This window comes from Indicator indicator, chromosome 29 (assembly GCF_027791375.1).
Source record: "Indicator indicator isolate 239-I01 chromosome 29, UM_Iind_1.1, whole genome shotgun sequence".
In the NCBI taxonomy this organism is placed as follows: Eukaryota; Metazoa; Chordata; class Aves; order Piciformes; family Indicatoridae; genus Indicator; species Indicator indicator.
Window position 1 is genome coordinate 898143 of NC_072038.1, and position 16897 is coordinate 915039.

The window sequence follows — 16897 nt, forward strand, 5'->3', positions numbered from 1 at the left end:
ACAGCCCTCCATGCCCTGCCCTCACCCACAGAGCTCAAATGAAAGAATACCACAGAATTACTCTTTCCCTTCAATTAAAAAGCACTGCTAGGGTAGCCTCAGTATTTCTTTCTTCCTGTGATCATGTACTGGACCTCTTGTCCAGCTGAATGTTTCCCATGGGAGTCCCATCATAGAATCATAGAATGGTTTGGGTGGGAAGGGACCTCAAAAGCTCATCCAGTCCAAACCCCCTGCAGTCAGCAGGGACATCCCCAACTTGAGCAGGTTGCTCACAGCCCCAAACAACCTGACCTGAAATGCTTCCAGCCATGGAGCAGCTCCCACCTCTCTGGGCAACCTGGGACAGGCTCTCATCACCCTCAGGGTCAAACATTTCTTCCTCCTCTCCAGTGTGAATCTCCCTCTTTGACTTCCAAACCATCCCCCCTTGTCCTGTCACATCAGGCCCTGCTCAAACTCTGTCCCCAGCTTTCTGCTCAGCCCTTGAAGCACTGCAAGGCCACCAGAAGGTCTCCCTGGAGCCTTCTCCTCTCCAGGCTGCCCAAGCCCAACTCTCAGCCTGGCTCCCAGCAGAGGGCTTCCAGCCCTGCCAGCATTGCTGTGGCCTCCTCTGGCCCTGCTCCAACAGGTCCCTGTCTGTGCTGTGCTGAGGGCTCCAGAGCTGCCCCAGCACTGCAGGGGGGGTGTGAGCAGAGCACAGCAGAGGGGCAGAATCCCCTCCCTGCCCCTGCTGCCCACACTGCTGGGGATCAGCCCAGAACACAGCTGGCTCTGGGCTGGCAGTGCTCAGAACCAGCTCATCTCCAGCTTTTCCTCCACCTTCCCAGCAGGCTGCTTTCCCTCTCCACCCAACAATGTAGGGGATGCATGAGATGCCTGGAAATACAAAGCACTTCATTAGCAACCCATCCTGGGCTCTTCTCAGAAGTCTTCAGAGTACTTCCTTGTCAAGGGCAAGCAAGCCCTGTTCAATGTATTACTGAGCAGGGGCTGGGGTTGTGTTGTGCAGGCTGTGGTGGCAGAGTCCCTTTGGGGCTGTACACTCCATGTGCCCACGCTGCCACCACTCAGAGCCCTAAATCACAATGGATGTCAGTGTGCTGGCTGCATTCACTGCCCTCATCCGAGGAGCATCTCTGCCATTTCTGAAAGGGATGCTGCAGTCCTTTCTTCTTATGCTTTATGCCATTATTGAATAAACTTCAAAACTCTTGGAGCATAAAAAGAAAAAACAGCCCCCGGAACCAGGCTGGAGAAGGAATGGGGTCAGGAGGCTGAGGGAAAGTGTAGCAGGATGTGAAGAGGTCTTTCATCTGTGCTGTGCTGTCACTTTACTGCAGCAGGGGCAGCTGAGACCAAACTGTTGCTCTGATGGCTCTGGGAGGCCCAGGTAAGATGGGACCAGGGAAGGGGTGACAGCCAGCACCAGCAGCTCCAGCCTGGCTCAAGACCCTCACCAGCAGCCCAGGTGGGCAGTGGCTGAATCCCTCTCTGCACCACCCCACAGCATCTGAGCCCATCTGAGCCCTTCTTATCTGGAAGGAGCCATTCCTTCCTGTAACTGCACACTACACCAAGTAGGGTGGCAGTGCTGATCTGCTGGGGTGAAGGAAGGCTCTGCAGAGGCATCTGGCCAGGCTGGAAGATGAGTTGATGCCAATGGGATAAGGTTCAACAAAGCCAAGTGTTGGGTCCTGTACCTGGAGCACAGCAATCCCAGGAACACTCCAGGCTTGGGGAAGAGTGGCTGGAAACTGCCAGGTGGAATAGGACCTGGAGGTGCCAGTTGACAGCAAGTGACCATGAGCCAGTGTGTGCCCAGGTGGCCAAGAAGGTCACCAACATCCTGCCTTGGATCAGCAACAGTGTGGCCAGGAGAGCAGAGAAGTGATTGTGCCCCTGTGCTCAGGGGCCACACTACGAATCTTGGGTTCAGTTTTGGGTCTCTCACACCAAGAAGGACATTGAGGAGCTGGAGCATGTCCAGAGAAGGGCAATGAAGCTGGGGAAGGGTCTGGAGAACAGGGCTGGGGAGGAGCAGCTGAGGGAACTGGGGCTGTTTAGTGCGGAGAAGAGGAGGCTGAGGGAAGACCTCATTGCTCTCTACAGCTCCTGACAGGAGGTTGGAGCCAGGTGGGGGTTGGGCTCTTCGCACATGCAACAAGTGATAGGACAAGAGGAAATGGCCTCAAGCTGCACCAGGGCAGATTTAGGTTTGACATGAGGAACAATTTCTTCCCCTTGAGGGTTGTCAAGCCCTGGCCCAGGCTGCGCCGGGCGGTGGTGGAGTTCCCACCCCCGGAAGGATTTCAAAGCTGTGTCGATGTGGTGCTGAGGGCCATGGTTTAGTGGTGCCCTGGCAGTGCTGGGTTAGTTGTTGGAGCTGATGACATTAGAGTTCTCTTCCAGCCCAAAGGATTTTCTGTCCCAGTCCCCGGCGCTGCCTTCCCGTGCCCCAGCCCCGGGCGTGCCACCGGCGCCGCCTCCGGGCGAGGAGCCGCGGGCAGGCTGCGCCCCCTGCCGGCCGGGCGCGGCAGCGGTTGCCACAGCGACGCGTGCCCAGCCATGGCGGCGCAGCCCGGAGCGGGGCGGCTGCAGCTGCTGGCCGCCATCGGCTACAACGGTACCGCGGGCGGGGGCCGGCGGCAGGGCGGCAGCGGGGGGGTCTGGGGATACCACAGGGGTAACTGGAAGGGTCTGGGGCACTGTGGGAGAGCAGGTTTGGGGGTCTGGGGCACTGGAGGGGGCAAGTGAGGGGGTCTGGGGAGCCACAGGGGTAGCTGGAGAGGGTTCAGGGAACCATAGAGGACAACTGAGAGGGGTTTGGGCTCAACAGGGGTAAAAGGCAGAGCCTGGAGCACAGGGAGGGGAGAGGAAGTGCTGTGTGAGGGCATTGTGAGGGCAGGTATGGGGTCTGGGGCACCACAGGGGCAGCTGAAGGGGTCTGGGGCACGGCGGGGTGCAGCAAATGAGGAGTGTGTGGTACTGGAAGGGACAACTGAGGGATGTGTGGTACTGGAATGAGAACTGAGGGATGTGTGGTACTGGAAGGGACAACTGAGGGATTTGTGGTACTGGAATGAGAACTGAGGGATGTGTGGCACTGGAATGAGAACTGAGGGGGTCTGGAGCACTGCAGGCCCAGCCAGGGGGCTGGGGTTAATGGAAGGTGAAGGCAGAGTGTGAGGGTACTGTGGGGGCAGCTGTGGGGCAGAGCTGAACAGGTTGAGGGGAGGGCAGGACACTGCAGGAGAAGCTGTGGGGCAGCCACGGGTCTGAGCCAGGCCATGGTGCTGTGGGGTGGGCTGGCAGCAGTCACTCCTGCCCCTTCTTCCCACCTCCCTGCACTCCCTGTGCCTGGGACCCTGAGAGGCAAAGTTGGGATCAGGAAAAGTGCGGTGGAATAGTGGTGTTTTTTGTTTGTTATTGTTGGGGTTTTTTTAAATTTTTTTCTTAATTTCCAATCTTATGAGAATGAGAAGAGTTCCATTGCAACATAAGCCCAATTTGGGTTGCACAAAGTCCTGCCATAAGCCCTCCAATGACCCACAGCTACGGCGTGGGTCACTGGACCCTGGGACTTCACCTAACCTCCTTTTCAGGAAACTGGGAGCTTTGCAGCTGTTTTGAGGCATGTCATGGCAATGTGGGCTTCATAACTCAGCAAGTGCTGCTGGAAACCCCTCTGGTGCTGAAGGGACAGATCAACCTGCTGGAAGCTGTAGGAAGCACAGAATGGTCCAAGATGTGTAGAGGGGTTGCACAGGGTTGTTCTGCTGGACAGATTTCTGGGGATTGGAAAAGATGCCTGCAGAGGTTGTGGAGTCTCCTTCTCTGGAGAAATTCCAGCTCCAGCTGGGCATTGTGATCCAGGGCAAGCTGCTGTGGGTGCCCTGCTTCAGCAGGGGTCTTGGACTGGATGATCTCCAGAGGTCCCTTCCAAATCCCACCATGCTGGGATTCTGTGAAACCTTGGGGAACAAATGACCCCAGGGAGTGCAATACACATGGTGGAGTGCTCAGCCTGCTCCTGTGTCTGCACCCTCCACACAAGCAGGCAACAAAAATTTGCCTGCAGCCCCCAGCCAGCAGGTTATTGAATAAGAGACTTGTTTTCATTGGGAAAGGCCTTCAAAATCATCCAGTCCAACCATTCTCTAATTCTACCAAGGCTGCTTCTAAGCCATATCCCTCAGCACCACATCTCCCCAACTTTGACACCCCTCCAGGGATGGGGATTCAACCACCTCCCTGGGCAGCTGGTTCCAGTTTTGATAACCCCTTCAGGGAAGAAATTTTTCCCTAATCTCCAACCTAAACCTCCCCTGGTACAATTTCAGACCATTTCTTCTCCTGTCACCTGATACTAGGGAGAAGAGACCAAGCCTCACCTCACTGCAACCTCCTTTCAGGAGCTTCAGAGAGCAATGAGGTCTCCCTCAGCCTCCTCCAGATTAAACACCCCCAGCTCCCTCAGCTGCTCCTCCCCAGCCCTGTTCTCCAGACCCTTCCCCAGCTTCATTGCCCTTCTCTGGACACACTCCAGCTGCTCAATGTCCTTTTTAGAGTGAGGGCCCCCAAAACTCAGCCCAGTGCTCAAGGTGTGGCCTCATTGGTGCTGAGCACAGGGGAACAATCCCTGCCCTGTACCTGCTGGCTGCACCATTGCTGATCCAAGCCAGGATGCTCTTGGCTGCCTTGGTCCCCTGGGGACACACTAGCTCAGGATCCTTCACTCCTTTCTCTTTCAGGACATGTACCTTGTGGCCTGATCTGCCACCCTGACAAGGAGCATGTGCTCTATCCCCTGGGCTGCACTGTGGTCATTCAAGAGCTGGACAGCAAGAAGCAGACCTTCCTGCACGGCCACACCAATAACGTCTCCTGCGTCGTCGTGTCCAGGAACGGGGCCTATGTTGCTTCTGGACAAGTCACTTTCTTGGGCTTCAAGGTGAATAAACCTCTGTTTTTATCTGCTAATCACAGAATCACAGAATGTTAGGGGTTGGAAGGGACCTGGAAAGATCATCCAGTCCAACCCCCCCCTGCCAGAGTAGGATCACTCAAGGCAGGTCACACAGGAATGCATCCAGGTGGGTTTTGAATATCTCCAGAGAGGGAGACTCCACAACCCCCCTGGGCAGCCTGCTCCAGGGCTCTGGCACCCTCACAGTGAAAAAGTTTCTCCTTATGTTCCCATGGAACCTCCTTTGCTCCAGCTTGCCCCCATTGCCCCTTGTCCTATCACTGGACATCACTGAGCAGAGCCTGGCTCTGTCCTCCTGACACTGTCCTGCACATCTTTATCAAGAGGAATGAGGTCACCCCTCAGGCTGCTCTGCTCCTAGCTCAAGACCCCCAGCTCCCTCATCCTGTCCTTATAGGGAGATATTCCACTGCCTTCAGCATCTTTGTGACTCTCTGCTGGACTCTCTCAAGCACTTCCCTGAGGTCCTTCTTGCACTGAGGGGCCCAGAACTAGACACAATATTCCAGATGTTGCCTCACCAAAGGGATAGGAGTTGGCTTGCCAGTGGTGGGAATACCTTTTATGTGTTAATTTGATTGGAAAACAAATGCCTACAGTGGGAGGGAAGAGGGCATGCAAAGAATGGGAATTTGTGCTAGTCCATTGCTGGATGTGCCTTTATCTTTTTGTAAGGTATGAAGCCTTCCCCCCTAGGACTGGGATAGTTAGACTGAGGGGTCTCTTAATTCCAGCCCTTTTCATCCAAAGTCTTGTGCTCACGTGGCAGCCTAAATCTCATTAGACACTAATTAATAAATGGTGGTGTACTTGAAGTGGTACCTGAAAGCTTTCAAAGCTTGGCAGGTGCCTTACTACATTTGTAGACCTCTAAAGTTCTTTATGGTTTAATTTTTGCCTATTAGAAAAGGGCCCTGGGACACCTGGAAGGACATCTGGTCAGACACTGGAACAGGCTGCCAAGGGAGGTGGTGGAGTCCCCATCCCTGGAGGTGTTCAAGAAACCTGTGGCCATAGGGGACATGGTTTAGGGTGGGGTTGGGTTGCTGGTTGGACTGGATGAGCTTAGAGGCCTTTTCCAACCCGAGCAATTCCATGATTCTGTGATAATCAAACATTGGTGTTTTCAGTGTTTTAAAACCTCAGTCAAACACCCAGGGTCTCAGGGCAGTTTTTGATGGTGAAATGAAGCTACTCAACCAATAAACTGGAATGATGCTTCCTGCAGCACCTAACCTGAAGCATTTCTGTGTCAGTGGAGCCCTGGGCTGGATAGAAGCTGAGCGTGGGCTGTGCTCCTAACAGTTTTCCTGCCAGTGAATCTTGCTACACCTAATCCTGATGCTCTGGCTCTGAGCCTTTCTGCTCTGCTCCTCAGGCAGACATCATCCTGTGGGATTTCCAGAGGAAGGAGTTGCTGGCTCGGTTCTCCCTTCACAAGGGTAAGGTGCAGGGATTGGCCTTTTCTCCAAACAGCCTCTACCTGGTGTCGCTGGGAGGCCTGGACGATGGCAGGTAATGAGTTCTGCTTCTGCAATCCATTTCCAACGTGTTGTAGGGCATCAAAGACTGCTCTTGAGTGCTCTCACTCCTCCCTCTGGCAGTCTGGCTCTTTCCCCTGTGGATGTCTCCTCTCAGTGATCCAGCTCTGTCCATGGGAAGCTGTGTGGGTGGGTGAGCAGAGCACAGGGTGTGGGGAGAGATGAAGGCAGCAGATGATTCTTCAGCTGGTTTCACAGAATGTGAGGGGCTGGAAGGGACCTTGAAAGTTTATCCAGTCCAACCCCTATGCTAGAGCAGGAGCACCTAGAGCAGATCACACAAGAACACATCCAGGAGGTTTTTGAATATCTCCAGAGTGAGAGACTCCAAAACCCCCCTGGGCAGCTTGTTCCAGGGCTCCATCACCCTCATGGGGAAAAAAAATTTCCTTCTGTTTCCCTGGAACTTCCTATGCCTCAGCTTCCACCACTGCCCCTTGTGCTGGCATTGGGCATCACCCAGCAGAGCCTGGCTCCAGCCTCTGGGCACTCACCCTGCACATCTTTATCACCAGCAATGAGGTCACCTCTCAGGCTCCTCCTCTCCAAGCTCCAGAGCCCTCAGCTCCCTCAGGCTCTCCTCATCAGGAAGAAGTTCCACTGCCTGCAGCATCTTTGTGGCTCTGTGCTGGACTCTCTCAAGCATTTCCCTGAGTTCTTTCTTGAACTGAGGGCCCCAGAACTGGACACAATATTCCAGATGCAGCCTCACCAGGGCAGAGTAGAGGGGGAGGAGAACCTCTTTCAACCTACTCACCACAGCCCTTCTAATCCACCCCAGGATGCCATTGGCCTCCTTGGCCACCAGAGCACTTTGCTGGCTTGTGGTCAACATCCCATCCACCAGGATCCCCAGGTCCTTTTCCCCTTCACTGCTTTCCAGCAGTCCCCAACCTGTACTGGACCATGGGGTTGTTCTTTCCCAGGGGCAAGACTCCACACCTGCCCTTTTTGAATTTCATTCAATTTCTCCCTGCCCAGCTCTCCAGCCTAAGTCTGGCTGAATGGCAGCACAACCTTCTGGTGGCCTCATCACCCAGAAACTTCATGGAGCCTGCACATGAAATGCCCTCAAATAGTGCAGGTTTTACTGAGGGCTTGCTCTGACACACAGATAAGTGAGAGTGGAGTTAAAAGTCATTTCAAATCAGATTTTATGAGTGGTCTAAAATATGATTGAGTCTTGCTCAGCAGAAGGAATCCAACAGACACAAACAGAATGATAGAATTGTTTGGACTGGAATAGACTTTTGCAATCGTGGAGTCCCACCACTGACCTAGCACTGCCAGGTCACCACCAAACCATGGCCTCAGCACCACATCCCCATGGTTTTTAAATCCCTCCAGGGATGGGGACTCCACCACTGCCCGGTGCAGCCTGTTTCAGGCCTTGACAACCCCTTTGGGGAAGAAATTGTTCCTCATGTCCAAGCTCATCCTCCCCTGGTGCAACTTTGAGGCCATTTCCTCTTGTCCTGTCACTTGTTGCATGTGAGAAGAGCCCAGTCCCACCTCACTGCAACCTCCTTTCAGGGAGCTGTAGAGAGCAATGAGGTCTCCCCTCAGTCTCCTCTTCTCCAGACTAAACACCCCCAGATCCCTCAGCTGCTCCTCCCCAGCCCTGTTCTCCAGACCCTTCCCCAGCTTCATTGGGAGCAGGGGAAGCTGTAAACTGGAAGGAGCTGGATTTAGGTTAGATATTAGGAAGAAATTCCTCCCCATGAGGATGGTGAGGCACTGGAACAGGCTGCCCAGAGAAGCTATGGAGGTTCCATCCCTGGAAGTGTTCAGATACAGGTTGGATGGGGCCTTAAGCAAGCTGGTCTAGTAGGAGGTGTTGTTGCCCATGGACTAGATGACCTTTAAAAGGTCCTTTCCAACCCACCCCATTCTGTTCTTCCATGATTCTATGAAGCAAACCTTTGTGGTAAGACTTTTCTGGGTAAAACCTCCGCAGCGTGACCATTGCTGTGTTCCCTGCTGGGAACAAACTGCAGGAGAATAGATTTTTTTTTTTTTTTTTTCACTTTGCTTTTGGTTTGAAGCAGTTTGTTTTCGAGTCCTGTGAAAGCAGAGCTGTTGGGATCCCTCCTTCTCCTGCAGCGTGGTGGTGTGGAACGTTGAGAAGCGTGAGGCCATCTGCGGGAGCCCAGCCTCAGCTCGCCGCTCCGGCCACGCCGCCGTCCTGCTCTGCTCCAGCTCCAGGGATGAGATGTTTGTCACTGCTGGAGAGTAAGTCTGGTCCTCAGTGTAGGAAGGACATGGACCTGGGGGAGCAGGTCCAGAGGAGGGCCATGACAATGCTCGGGGGGTTGGAGCAGCTCTGCCCCAAGGACAGGCTGAGGGACCTGGGGGTGTTCAGCCTGGAGGAGAGGAGGCTCTAGGGAGACCTAAGAGCAGCCTGCCAGTACCTGAAGGGGGCTGCAAGAAGGATGGAGAGAGACTGTGTGCAAAGGCCTGCAGGGACAGGACAAGGAACAATGGCTTCAAACTAGAGAAGAGCAGATTGAGATTGGATGTGAGGAAGAAGTTCCTCATTGTGAGGGAGGTAGAACACTGGAACAGGTTGTCCAGGGAGGTGGTTGAGGTCACTTCCCTGCAGATATTCAAGGTGAGGCTGGACAAGGCCTGGGGCAGCCTGATCCAGTTGGGGATGTCCCTGCTGAGTGCAGAGGGGGTCAGATTGGACGAGCTTTGGAGGTCCCTTCCAGCCTGGACCATTCTATGAGTCTCTGATTTCCTGGAAAGAAAGGAGGGAAAGAACCCTCAGACCTATTTCTTTTTACAAAGAGTCTTTACTACAATACAAGGAAACTTAATCAGCTGTGTTTTCTCTTTTGACCCTGAATGGACTCACAAATATCCATCAGCTTGTCCCTCGAAGGCATTGCTGCTTGTTCCACATTTAACAATGTGTTTGCAAAGCAGCACACAGGGACCCACACGCTTCACTTAGCTCCTCAGAGCAGCATTTTGTACTCAGCAGTCCCCAAGCACTGCTTAAGATATTTAGTTGCCAGTGTTTGCACAAGAAGAGCAGTCAATGAGCAGCTCTGAACAATGATTAATTAATGTAGAAATGAGGGGTAACTTGCAGGTGGTTGGATGGTCTCCTGGCCACACCTACAATTGGTCACTAGCTTGTAACAAAAGTTGATAGAGGAAGTCACATTTTGCATCTATTTGAGACAGCCCCCATGCATCTGTTTGACACTTAAGCATGCTGAGGACCTGCACTTCTTCACACACAGAATTACACAGGATCCCAGCATGCTGGGGGCTGGAAGGGACCTCTGGAGATCATCCAGTGCAGGCCCACTGCTAAAGCAGGGCACCCACAGCAGCTTGCCCAGGAGCACAATGGCCCAGCTGGGCTTGGAAGCTCTGCAGATGAGCAGACTCCACAACCTCTCTGGGCAGCCTGCTCCAGGCCTCCAGCACCCTCACAACAAAGAACTTTCTCCTCCTCTTCAGATGGAACCTCTTGGGTTCCATTTTGTGCCGCTTGCCCCTTGTCCTGTCCCTGGGCACCACTGAGCAGAGTCTGGCCCCAGCCTCTTGTCCTCACAGGTCTTTTAGCTCTTGCTGAGCATTGAGTAGCTCTCCTCTCAGTCCTCTCCAAGGCTCTCAGCCTTTCCTTCTCACAGAGATGCTCCAGGCCCCTCAACAGCCTGGACTGGACTCTCCCCAGCAGTTCCCTGTCTCTCTTGAACTGGGGAGCCCAGAACTGGACCCAGAACCTCAGCTGTGGCCTCACTAGAGCAGAGTAGAAGGGGAGGAGAACCTTCCTCAACCTGCTGGCCACACTTCTTAATGCACCCCAGGAGACCCTTGGCCTTCCCCTTCAGTCAGGGAAGGCTCTGGCTGCTCTTGGCCTTACAAGTGCTGGTGTTTGCACTGGTTAACTGGGAGGGTGACAGTGGGTAAAGATTTTATACACACCATCTTGTTGTCAGTTGTGCCAGAGAACAGTTCAAAGTGTCCCCTACTGTTCATTTAACAGGCTAGAAACTGAGATTTGCACAGTGGGTGTCTCTTTGGGAAAGGAAGGGTCACAGTTGTTACACTCTTCTCCACAATCCTTGTGCTTGCTGAACCTTTAGGATTGTTGATTTACCTGGAAAAGGTAACTGTAAGAGACAGTAGAAAAAAAAAAAACAGAGATTCCTGGCCTCTGCAACACTTCTTTTCCTCCTTCCTAAAATATCAAGAAAATGCAGCCTCAGAATAACTTTTACACTCTTCTAGTAGTGACAAACCATGGACGTTGCTGCTTGTATGGATCTGAGCCCACTCCATTCATTCTTACAGTGGGACCATTCGAGCCTGGGAGCTGGATGTAGCAAACAGGAAAATCCACCCAGCTGAGTGCCAGACAGGGCAACTGAAAAGGGTCATCACGTGTGTTAAGGTAGGTGTCAGCCAAAAGTCATAAATTCAGAGAACCACAGCATGGTTTGGATTGGAAGGGACCTTCAAGATCATCCTGTTCCAACCCCCATGCTATGGACAATGACGTCTTCCCCTAGCCCAGGCTGCTCAAGGCCTCATCCAACCTGGCCTTGAACACCTCCAGGGAGGGGACATCCACAGCCTCCCTGGGCAATCTGTGCCAGTGTCTCCCCACCCTCACTGGGAAGAATTTCTCACTAACCTCCAGTCTCAATCTCCCCTCTTCCAGCTCAAAGCCATTGCCCCTTGTCCTGGCACTCCCAGCCCTTGTCAAAAGTCCCTCCCCAGCTCTCCTGGAGCCCCCTTCAGGTACTGGAAAGCTGCTCTAAGGTCTCCTTGCAGCCTTCTCTTCTCCAGGCAGAGAACCCCAACTCTCCCAGCCTGTCTCCATAGGGAAAGTGCTCCAGCCTCCTGGCTGAGCTAAGAAACTCTCCCCAGAATTAGAGAAACCCCAGGAACATCTCTAGTAAAGCTAGAAGTGCCAGTGACAAGCGCCTGATGGCTCATGGCAGATGGTCTCCCACAGTTTCCTTATCCTGGGAAGAAGTGTTTTGAGAGCTTCTGAGGAGAAGCAGCATGTATTTCAGTCCCAGGCTCTAGCACCCAGAGAATCCCACTCTTGCTTCAAAATATTATCTAGATTTGGTTAGCAAATGTCAGTGTTGTGGATCTTTGAGTGTGATGAGATGAAAACATCAGCTGGATCCCCTCAGATGAAATCCTGGCAGCACACCAAAATAAAGCCCAGTGCTAGGCTTGAGACAAGTCTCTCACTCTCTGGACCATGATCTCTCCTTTTCTTTTTATGCCTTCCTATAGATGGCAGATGATGACAATTATTTTTATGCTGGCACATCAAGTGGTGATGTTCTGAAAGTGAACACAAGGAACAAGCTGATGACTAACTATGGGCCCCTGAAGGAGAAGTTTGCCTCGGTGAGTAGCAGCTCTGAGACTTGATTTGGATCTGTACTGGGTCCAGTTTTGTTCAATATCTTTAGCAATGACCTGGCTGAGGGCATTGAGAGTCCCCTCAGCAAGTTCTGATGATACAAAACTGGGGGGTGGCTGACACCCCTCAGGCTGTGCTGCCATCCAGTGTGACCTGGGCAGGCTGAGAGCTGGCTGCAGGCAAACCTCATGGAGTTTAATAAGGACAAGTGCAGGGTCCTGCATCTGGGGAGGAATAACAGCAGGCACCAGGACAGGTTAGAGGCTGCCCTGCTGGAGAGCAGCTCCACAGAGACAGACCTTGGAGTGCTGGGGGGCAGCAAGTTCTGCATGGGACAGCAATGTGCTCTTGTGGCCAAGAGAGCCAATGGGATCCTGGGGTACAGCAAGAAAGGTGTCCAGCAGGGCTGGAGAAGTTCTTCTACCTCTCTACTCTGCCCTGCTGAGACCACACCTGGAGTACTGTGTCCAGTCTGGGGCTCCCCAGTTCAAGAGAGACAGAGACCTGCTGGAGAGAGTCCAACAGAGAGCCAGGAGGATGCTTAGGGGACTTGAGCATCTCCCCTGGGAAGAGAGACTGAGAGCCCTGGGGCTGTTTAGTCTGGAGAAGAGAAGGCTGAGAGGGATCTGATCAATGTCTATAAATACGTGAGGGGTGAGGGGCAAGGGGAGGGGGCCAGAATCTTTTCAGTGGTTCACAGTAGTAAGCCAAGGAACAATGGGTACAAATTTGAACAGAGAAGGTTTCAGCTCACCATGAGGAGGAACTTCTTTCCAGTGAGGGTGACAGAGCACTGGAGCAGGCTGCCCAGGGGGGTTGTGGAGTCTCCTTCTCCGGAGCCTTTCCAACCCCACCTGGATGCATTCCTGTGCAGACTCCCCTGGGTGATGCTGCTCTGGCAGGGGGGTTGGACCTGATGATCTCTTGAGGTCCCTTCCAACCTCTGATATACTGAGACTGTGATGTTGTGAATTGTTTCTTCTTTGTTGGTAACTGAAAGTAGGGCAACCTCCAGGAGAACCTACAATGAGATCATGCAAAATTGAATCTTTTTTTTTTCAGTTCTGTTAGTTCTTTGTGAGTGTCACAGTCTTGATCCTGAAGTCTGGGACTGTTGGCTTGGCTTTGTTCACTTTCCCTGGGCACAGAAATTGAGTTTCACCTGAATCCCATGTGTCATCCCACAGGCATCTCTCAATACTAAATCTGGTAAAAGCCTTTACAAGTGAAAAATAAGCATAAAAATGGAGTAGGTCCTGAGTTGGGAGGGGTTAGGGAGATACTAGCTGGGGTGAGACAGCACATTCTTTCTTTCAGACTGGAAAAGTGCTTCTTTGAGAGGCTTTCCCACACTTACTGCTCTAAGCATTAAGACTCATTCAGATCTCATAAATTCATTAAATTACAGAATTATAGAATTGTTTGAGTTAGAAAAGCCCTCTAAGATCATCCAGTCATGATGGTTGCATCAACCCACTACTACCAAGACCATCAAACCATGTCCCCAAGTGCCCATATTTCTTGCACACCACCAGGGATGGGGACTCTACCACCTCCCTGGGCAGCCTGTTCCTATCCCTGACCACCCTTGCAGCAAAGAAATTGTTCCTAATCTCCAACCTAAATCTCCCCTGGCACAATTTCAGGCCATTTCTCTCTTTTTATCACCTGATACTGGGGAAAAGAGACCAACCCCCAGCTGGCTCCAACCTCCTTTCAGGGAGCTGTAGAGAGCAATGAGGTCTTCCCTCAGCCTCCCCTTCTCCAGGCTAAACAACTCCAGCTCCTTCAGCTGCTCCTTATAAGAGCTGGTTTTCAGATCCTTCACCAATCTGATGTGAAATTTTCCAAGGCCACAGGAAGAGTATTCTGGAAAAACTTCAAACCACTACAGCTGCTCTTAAAAAAGAACCCCATTACCCCTAGATTTTGGTGTTTGTTCCACAGCCCATTTCTCCTCCTTCCCTTATGCTGGAATTCTGAATCTGCCACTGTTGAGGCAAAGGTGTTACTGCCAAAGGCAGCACGGATAATGTAATTAATGAGCTTCTTATTACACACTGAGTCAAAACAAGGCTGCACTTCATAATCCCAAATTGTTTTGGCTATAATGACTGGAGCGGGTCCAGAGGAGGCCACAAAGATGATCAGAGGCTGGAGCATCTCCCACATGGGGACAGGCTGAGAGAGTTGGGACTGTTCAGCCTGGAGAAGAAAAGGCTCCAATGTGACCTTAGAGCAGCCTCCCAGTACTCCAGAAAGCTGGGGAGGGACTTCTGACAAGGGTTTGTAGGGATCACGTGATGGGGAATGGATTGAAGCTTGAGGAGGGCAGATTTAGACTGGAGATTAGGAAGAAATTCTTTCCAGTGAGGGTGGGAAGACACTGGAACAGGTTGCCCAGGGAAGTTATGGATGTTCTCTCCCTGGAGGTGTTCAAGGCCAGGCTGGATGAGGCTTTGAGCAACCTGATCTAGTGGGAGGTGTCCCTGCCCATCGCAGGGGGGTTGGAACTAGATGCTGTTTAAGGTCCCTTCCAACCCAAACCATTTTATGAATCTATGAATTGGAACTCTTGGTCTTGGTATGTGGATCCTGAGACAGGAGCATCCCCCAAATAAGGAGGTTTTGGCCTTTCATTGTACAAGAGCTCTGCATGCAGTGAGCTGTGATGCCACAGGACCAGCACAGCCAGCACACTCTCTCTGGAATGCTCTTTATGTGCTGCTATAAAACACCTCTTGGTAGCTTCTTGGGTTATGCCCATCAGGGAGAGTGATGCTGAAGAAATTTAATCACTTTCCTGGAAAGCTTCCTTGCATAAGGCTGAGGGTATTTTGTGACAGCAGCCATGAAAATCAGTGAGCATCGAGGGAAATGATGCAGATGGAAGTACCAAATGTACTGCTGGAGTGAGGTGAGTCTGTTCTCTCAAGTCATAAATGCTGGGAGGAGAGGAAATGGCTTCAAGTTGCACTCAGGTTGGACATGAGGAGAAACTCTTTCCCTGAAATGGTTCCCAAAGACTGGCACAGGCTGCCCAGGGAGGTGATTGAATCCTCATCTCTGGAGGTGTTTAGAAGAGGCAGAGATGTGGTGCTGAGGGACGTGGTTTAGCAGCAGGTTGGGAATGGTTGGCCTGGATGTCCTTAAAGGGCTTCTCCAACCAAAAATGATTCCATGCTTCTGTGATTCTTACCTATGCAGTTTCCAAATGCCTCAAAGGGGAAATGCCTCAGAGCAAGCCTGTCTTGCTGCACTCAGCAGAAGGTACTGCTGCATTTTTATCCCCAGCTCCTGTCAGCCTCACTTGCAGACGTTCCATTTCTCCCTTCCTAGCTCCACTCTGTGCTTCCCTTCCCGCCCACCCCCTGCACATCTCCACACACAAATAATACCTTGTCACTAGACTGTCAACAAGTCCTCACTGAGCACACCTAGGATCTAATGCTTTGTGGCAGAAATCTCCAACTGCAGCACAACCTTCAGTGCCAGAAGAGCTGTTTTGCAGATGTTTGCTCGAGTCAAACCCACCACATTCATCAAAACAAAAGTCTCTGCCTCCTCCTTGCTGCACCATTTACTACAGCACATTGCCAACCCCAGGAGAAGTGTTGATTTTTATTTCTCCTCCCTGCAGAGCTGTGTATGCCACAAGACATCTTTTATCTCCTTGAAAATAGGCCATGTTACAAAAATCCTCCCCTTTCTAGCTGTGCAGAGGTTCCTGAAGCGAGCCAAGCTCTTTCAAGGGATGCATGACTACTCCAGGGCAAGGCTTTTGGGACATTCATGGCCTCTCCTAACAGGGCAATTCCCCACTCTCTTCCAGGGAGGTTGGCTGTACAGCCTGCAGTGGTGGAACTCTCCCATCCTCCCTATCCATGAAACTTGTTTTCAGCACTTTGTTGCTGTTCTGTGTGAAAGGAGGTGTGTTCATCAGCAGACAGTATCCTCTAGCTCTAAAAACCTTATTCATTAAGGAATGACAAACCAGTGGCATACCATGAATCACAGAATCAGAGAATCCCAGCATGCTGGAGATTGGAAGGGACCTCTGGAGATCATAGAATCATAGAATCAAGAAGGTTGGAAGAGACCACAAAGATCATCGAGTCCAACCTGTCACCCTACACCTCATGACTGGCACCAAGTGCCACGTCCAATCCCCTCCTGAACACCTCCAGGGATGGTGACTCCACCACCTCCCTGGGCAGCACATTCCAATGGCCAACCACTCTCTCTGTGAAGAACTTTCTCCTCACCTCCAGCCTAAACCTCCCCTGGCACAGCTTGAGACTGTGTCCTCTTGTTCTGGTGCTGGTTGCCTGGGAGAAGAGACCAAACCCCTCCTGGCTCCAACCTCCCTTCAGGGAGTTGTAGACAGCAATGAGGTCTGCCCTGAGCCTCCTCTTCTCCAGGCTGAACACCCCCAGCTCCCTCAGCCTCTCCTCACAGGGCTTGTGCTCAAGGCCTCTCCCCAGCCTCGTTGCCCTTCTCTGGACATGCTCCAGCAATTCAACATCTTTCCTAAACTGAGGGGCCCAGAACTGGACACAGTACTCAAGGTGTGGCCTAACCAGTGCTGTGTACAGGGGTACAATGACCTCCCTGCTCCTGCTGGCCACACTATGCCTGATGCAGGCCAGGATGCCATTGGCTCTCTTGGCCACCTGGGCACACTGCTGGCTCATGTTCAGGCGCCTGTCAACCAGTACCCCCAGGTCCCTTTCCACCTGGCTGCTCTCCAACCACTCTGACCCCAGCCTGTAGCTCTGCATGGGGTTGTTGTGGCCAAGAGATCAGCCAGTCCAGCCCCACTGCTCAAGCAGGGCACCTGCAGCAGCTTGCCCAGGATCACAATGGGCAGCTGGAGTTGGAATCTCTCTGGACAAGCACACTCCACAACCTCTCTGGACAGCCTGCTCCAGGCCTCTAATACCCTCCCACCCAAGAATTTTC

At 52.4% G+C, this 16897-nt stretch overlaps 1 protein-coding gene across 1 annotated transcript in view; it reads left to right on the plus strand.

Annotated features, from left to right (window-relative positions):
- The first annotated feature begins 2568 nt into the window (after positions 1 to 2568).
- The window catches only part of CFAP52 (cilia and flagella associated protein 52), a 49552-nt gene continuing 35223 nt past the window's right edge, over positions 2569 to 16897 (plus strand). Inside the window, exons 1-6 of the mRNA XM_054394043.1 lie at positions 2569 to 2626; positions 4755 to 4954; positions 6369 to 6505; positions 8635 to 8763; positions 10843 to 10942; positions 11803 to 11919. Of these exons, the coding sequence (XP_054250018.1) occupies positions 2569 to 2626; positions 4755 to 4954; positions 6369 to 6505; positions 8635 to 8763; positions 10843 to 10942; positions 11803 to 11919 (741 nt within the window). The remainder of the gene's footprint in view (positions 2627 to 4754; positions 4955 to 6368; positions 6506 to 8634; positions 8764 to 10842; positions 10943 to 11802; positions 11920 to 16897) is intronic.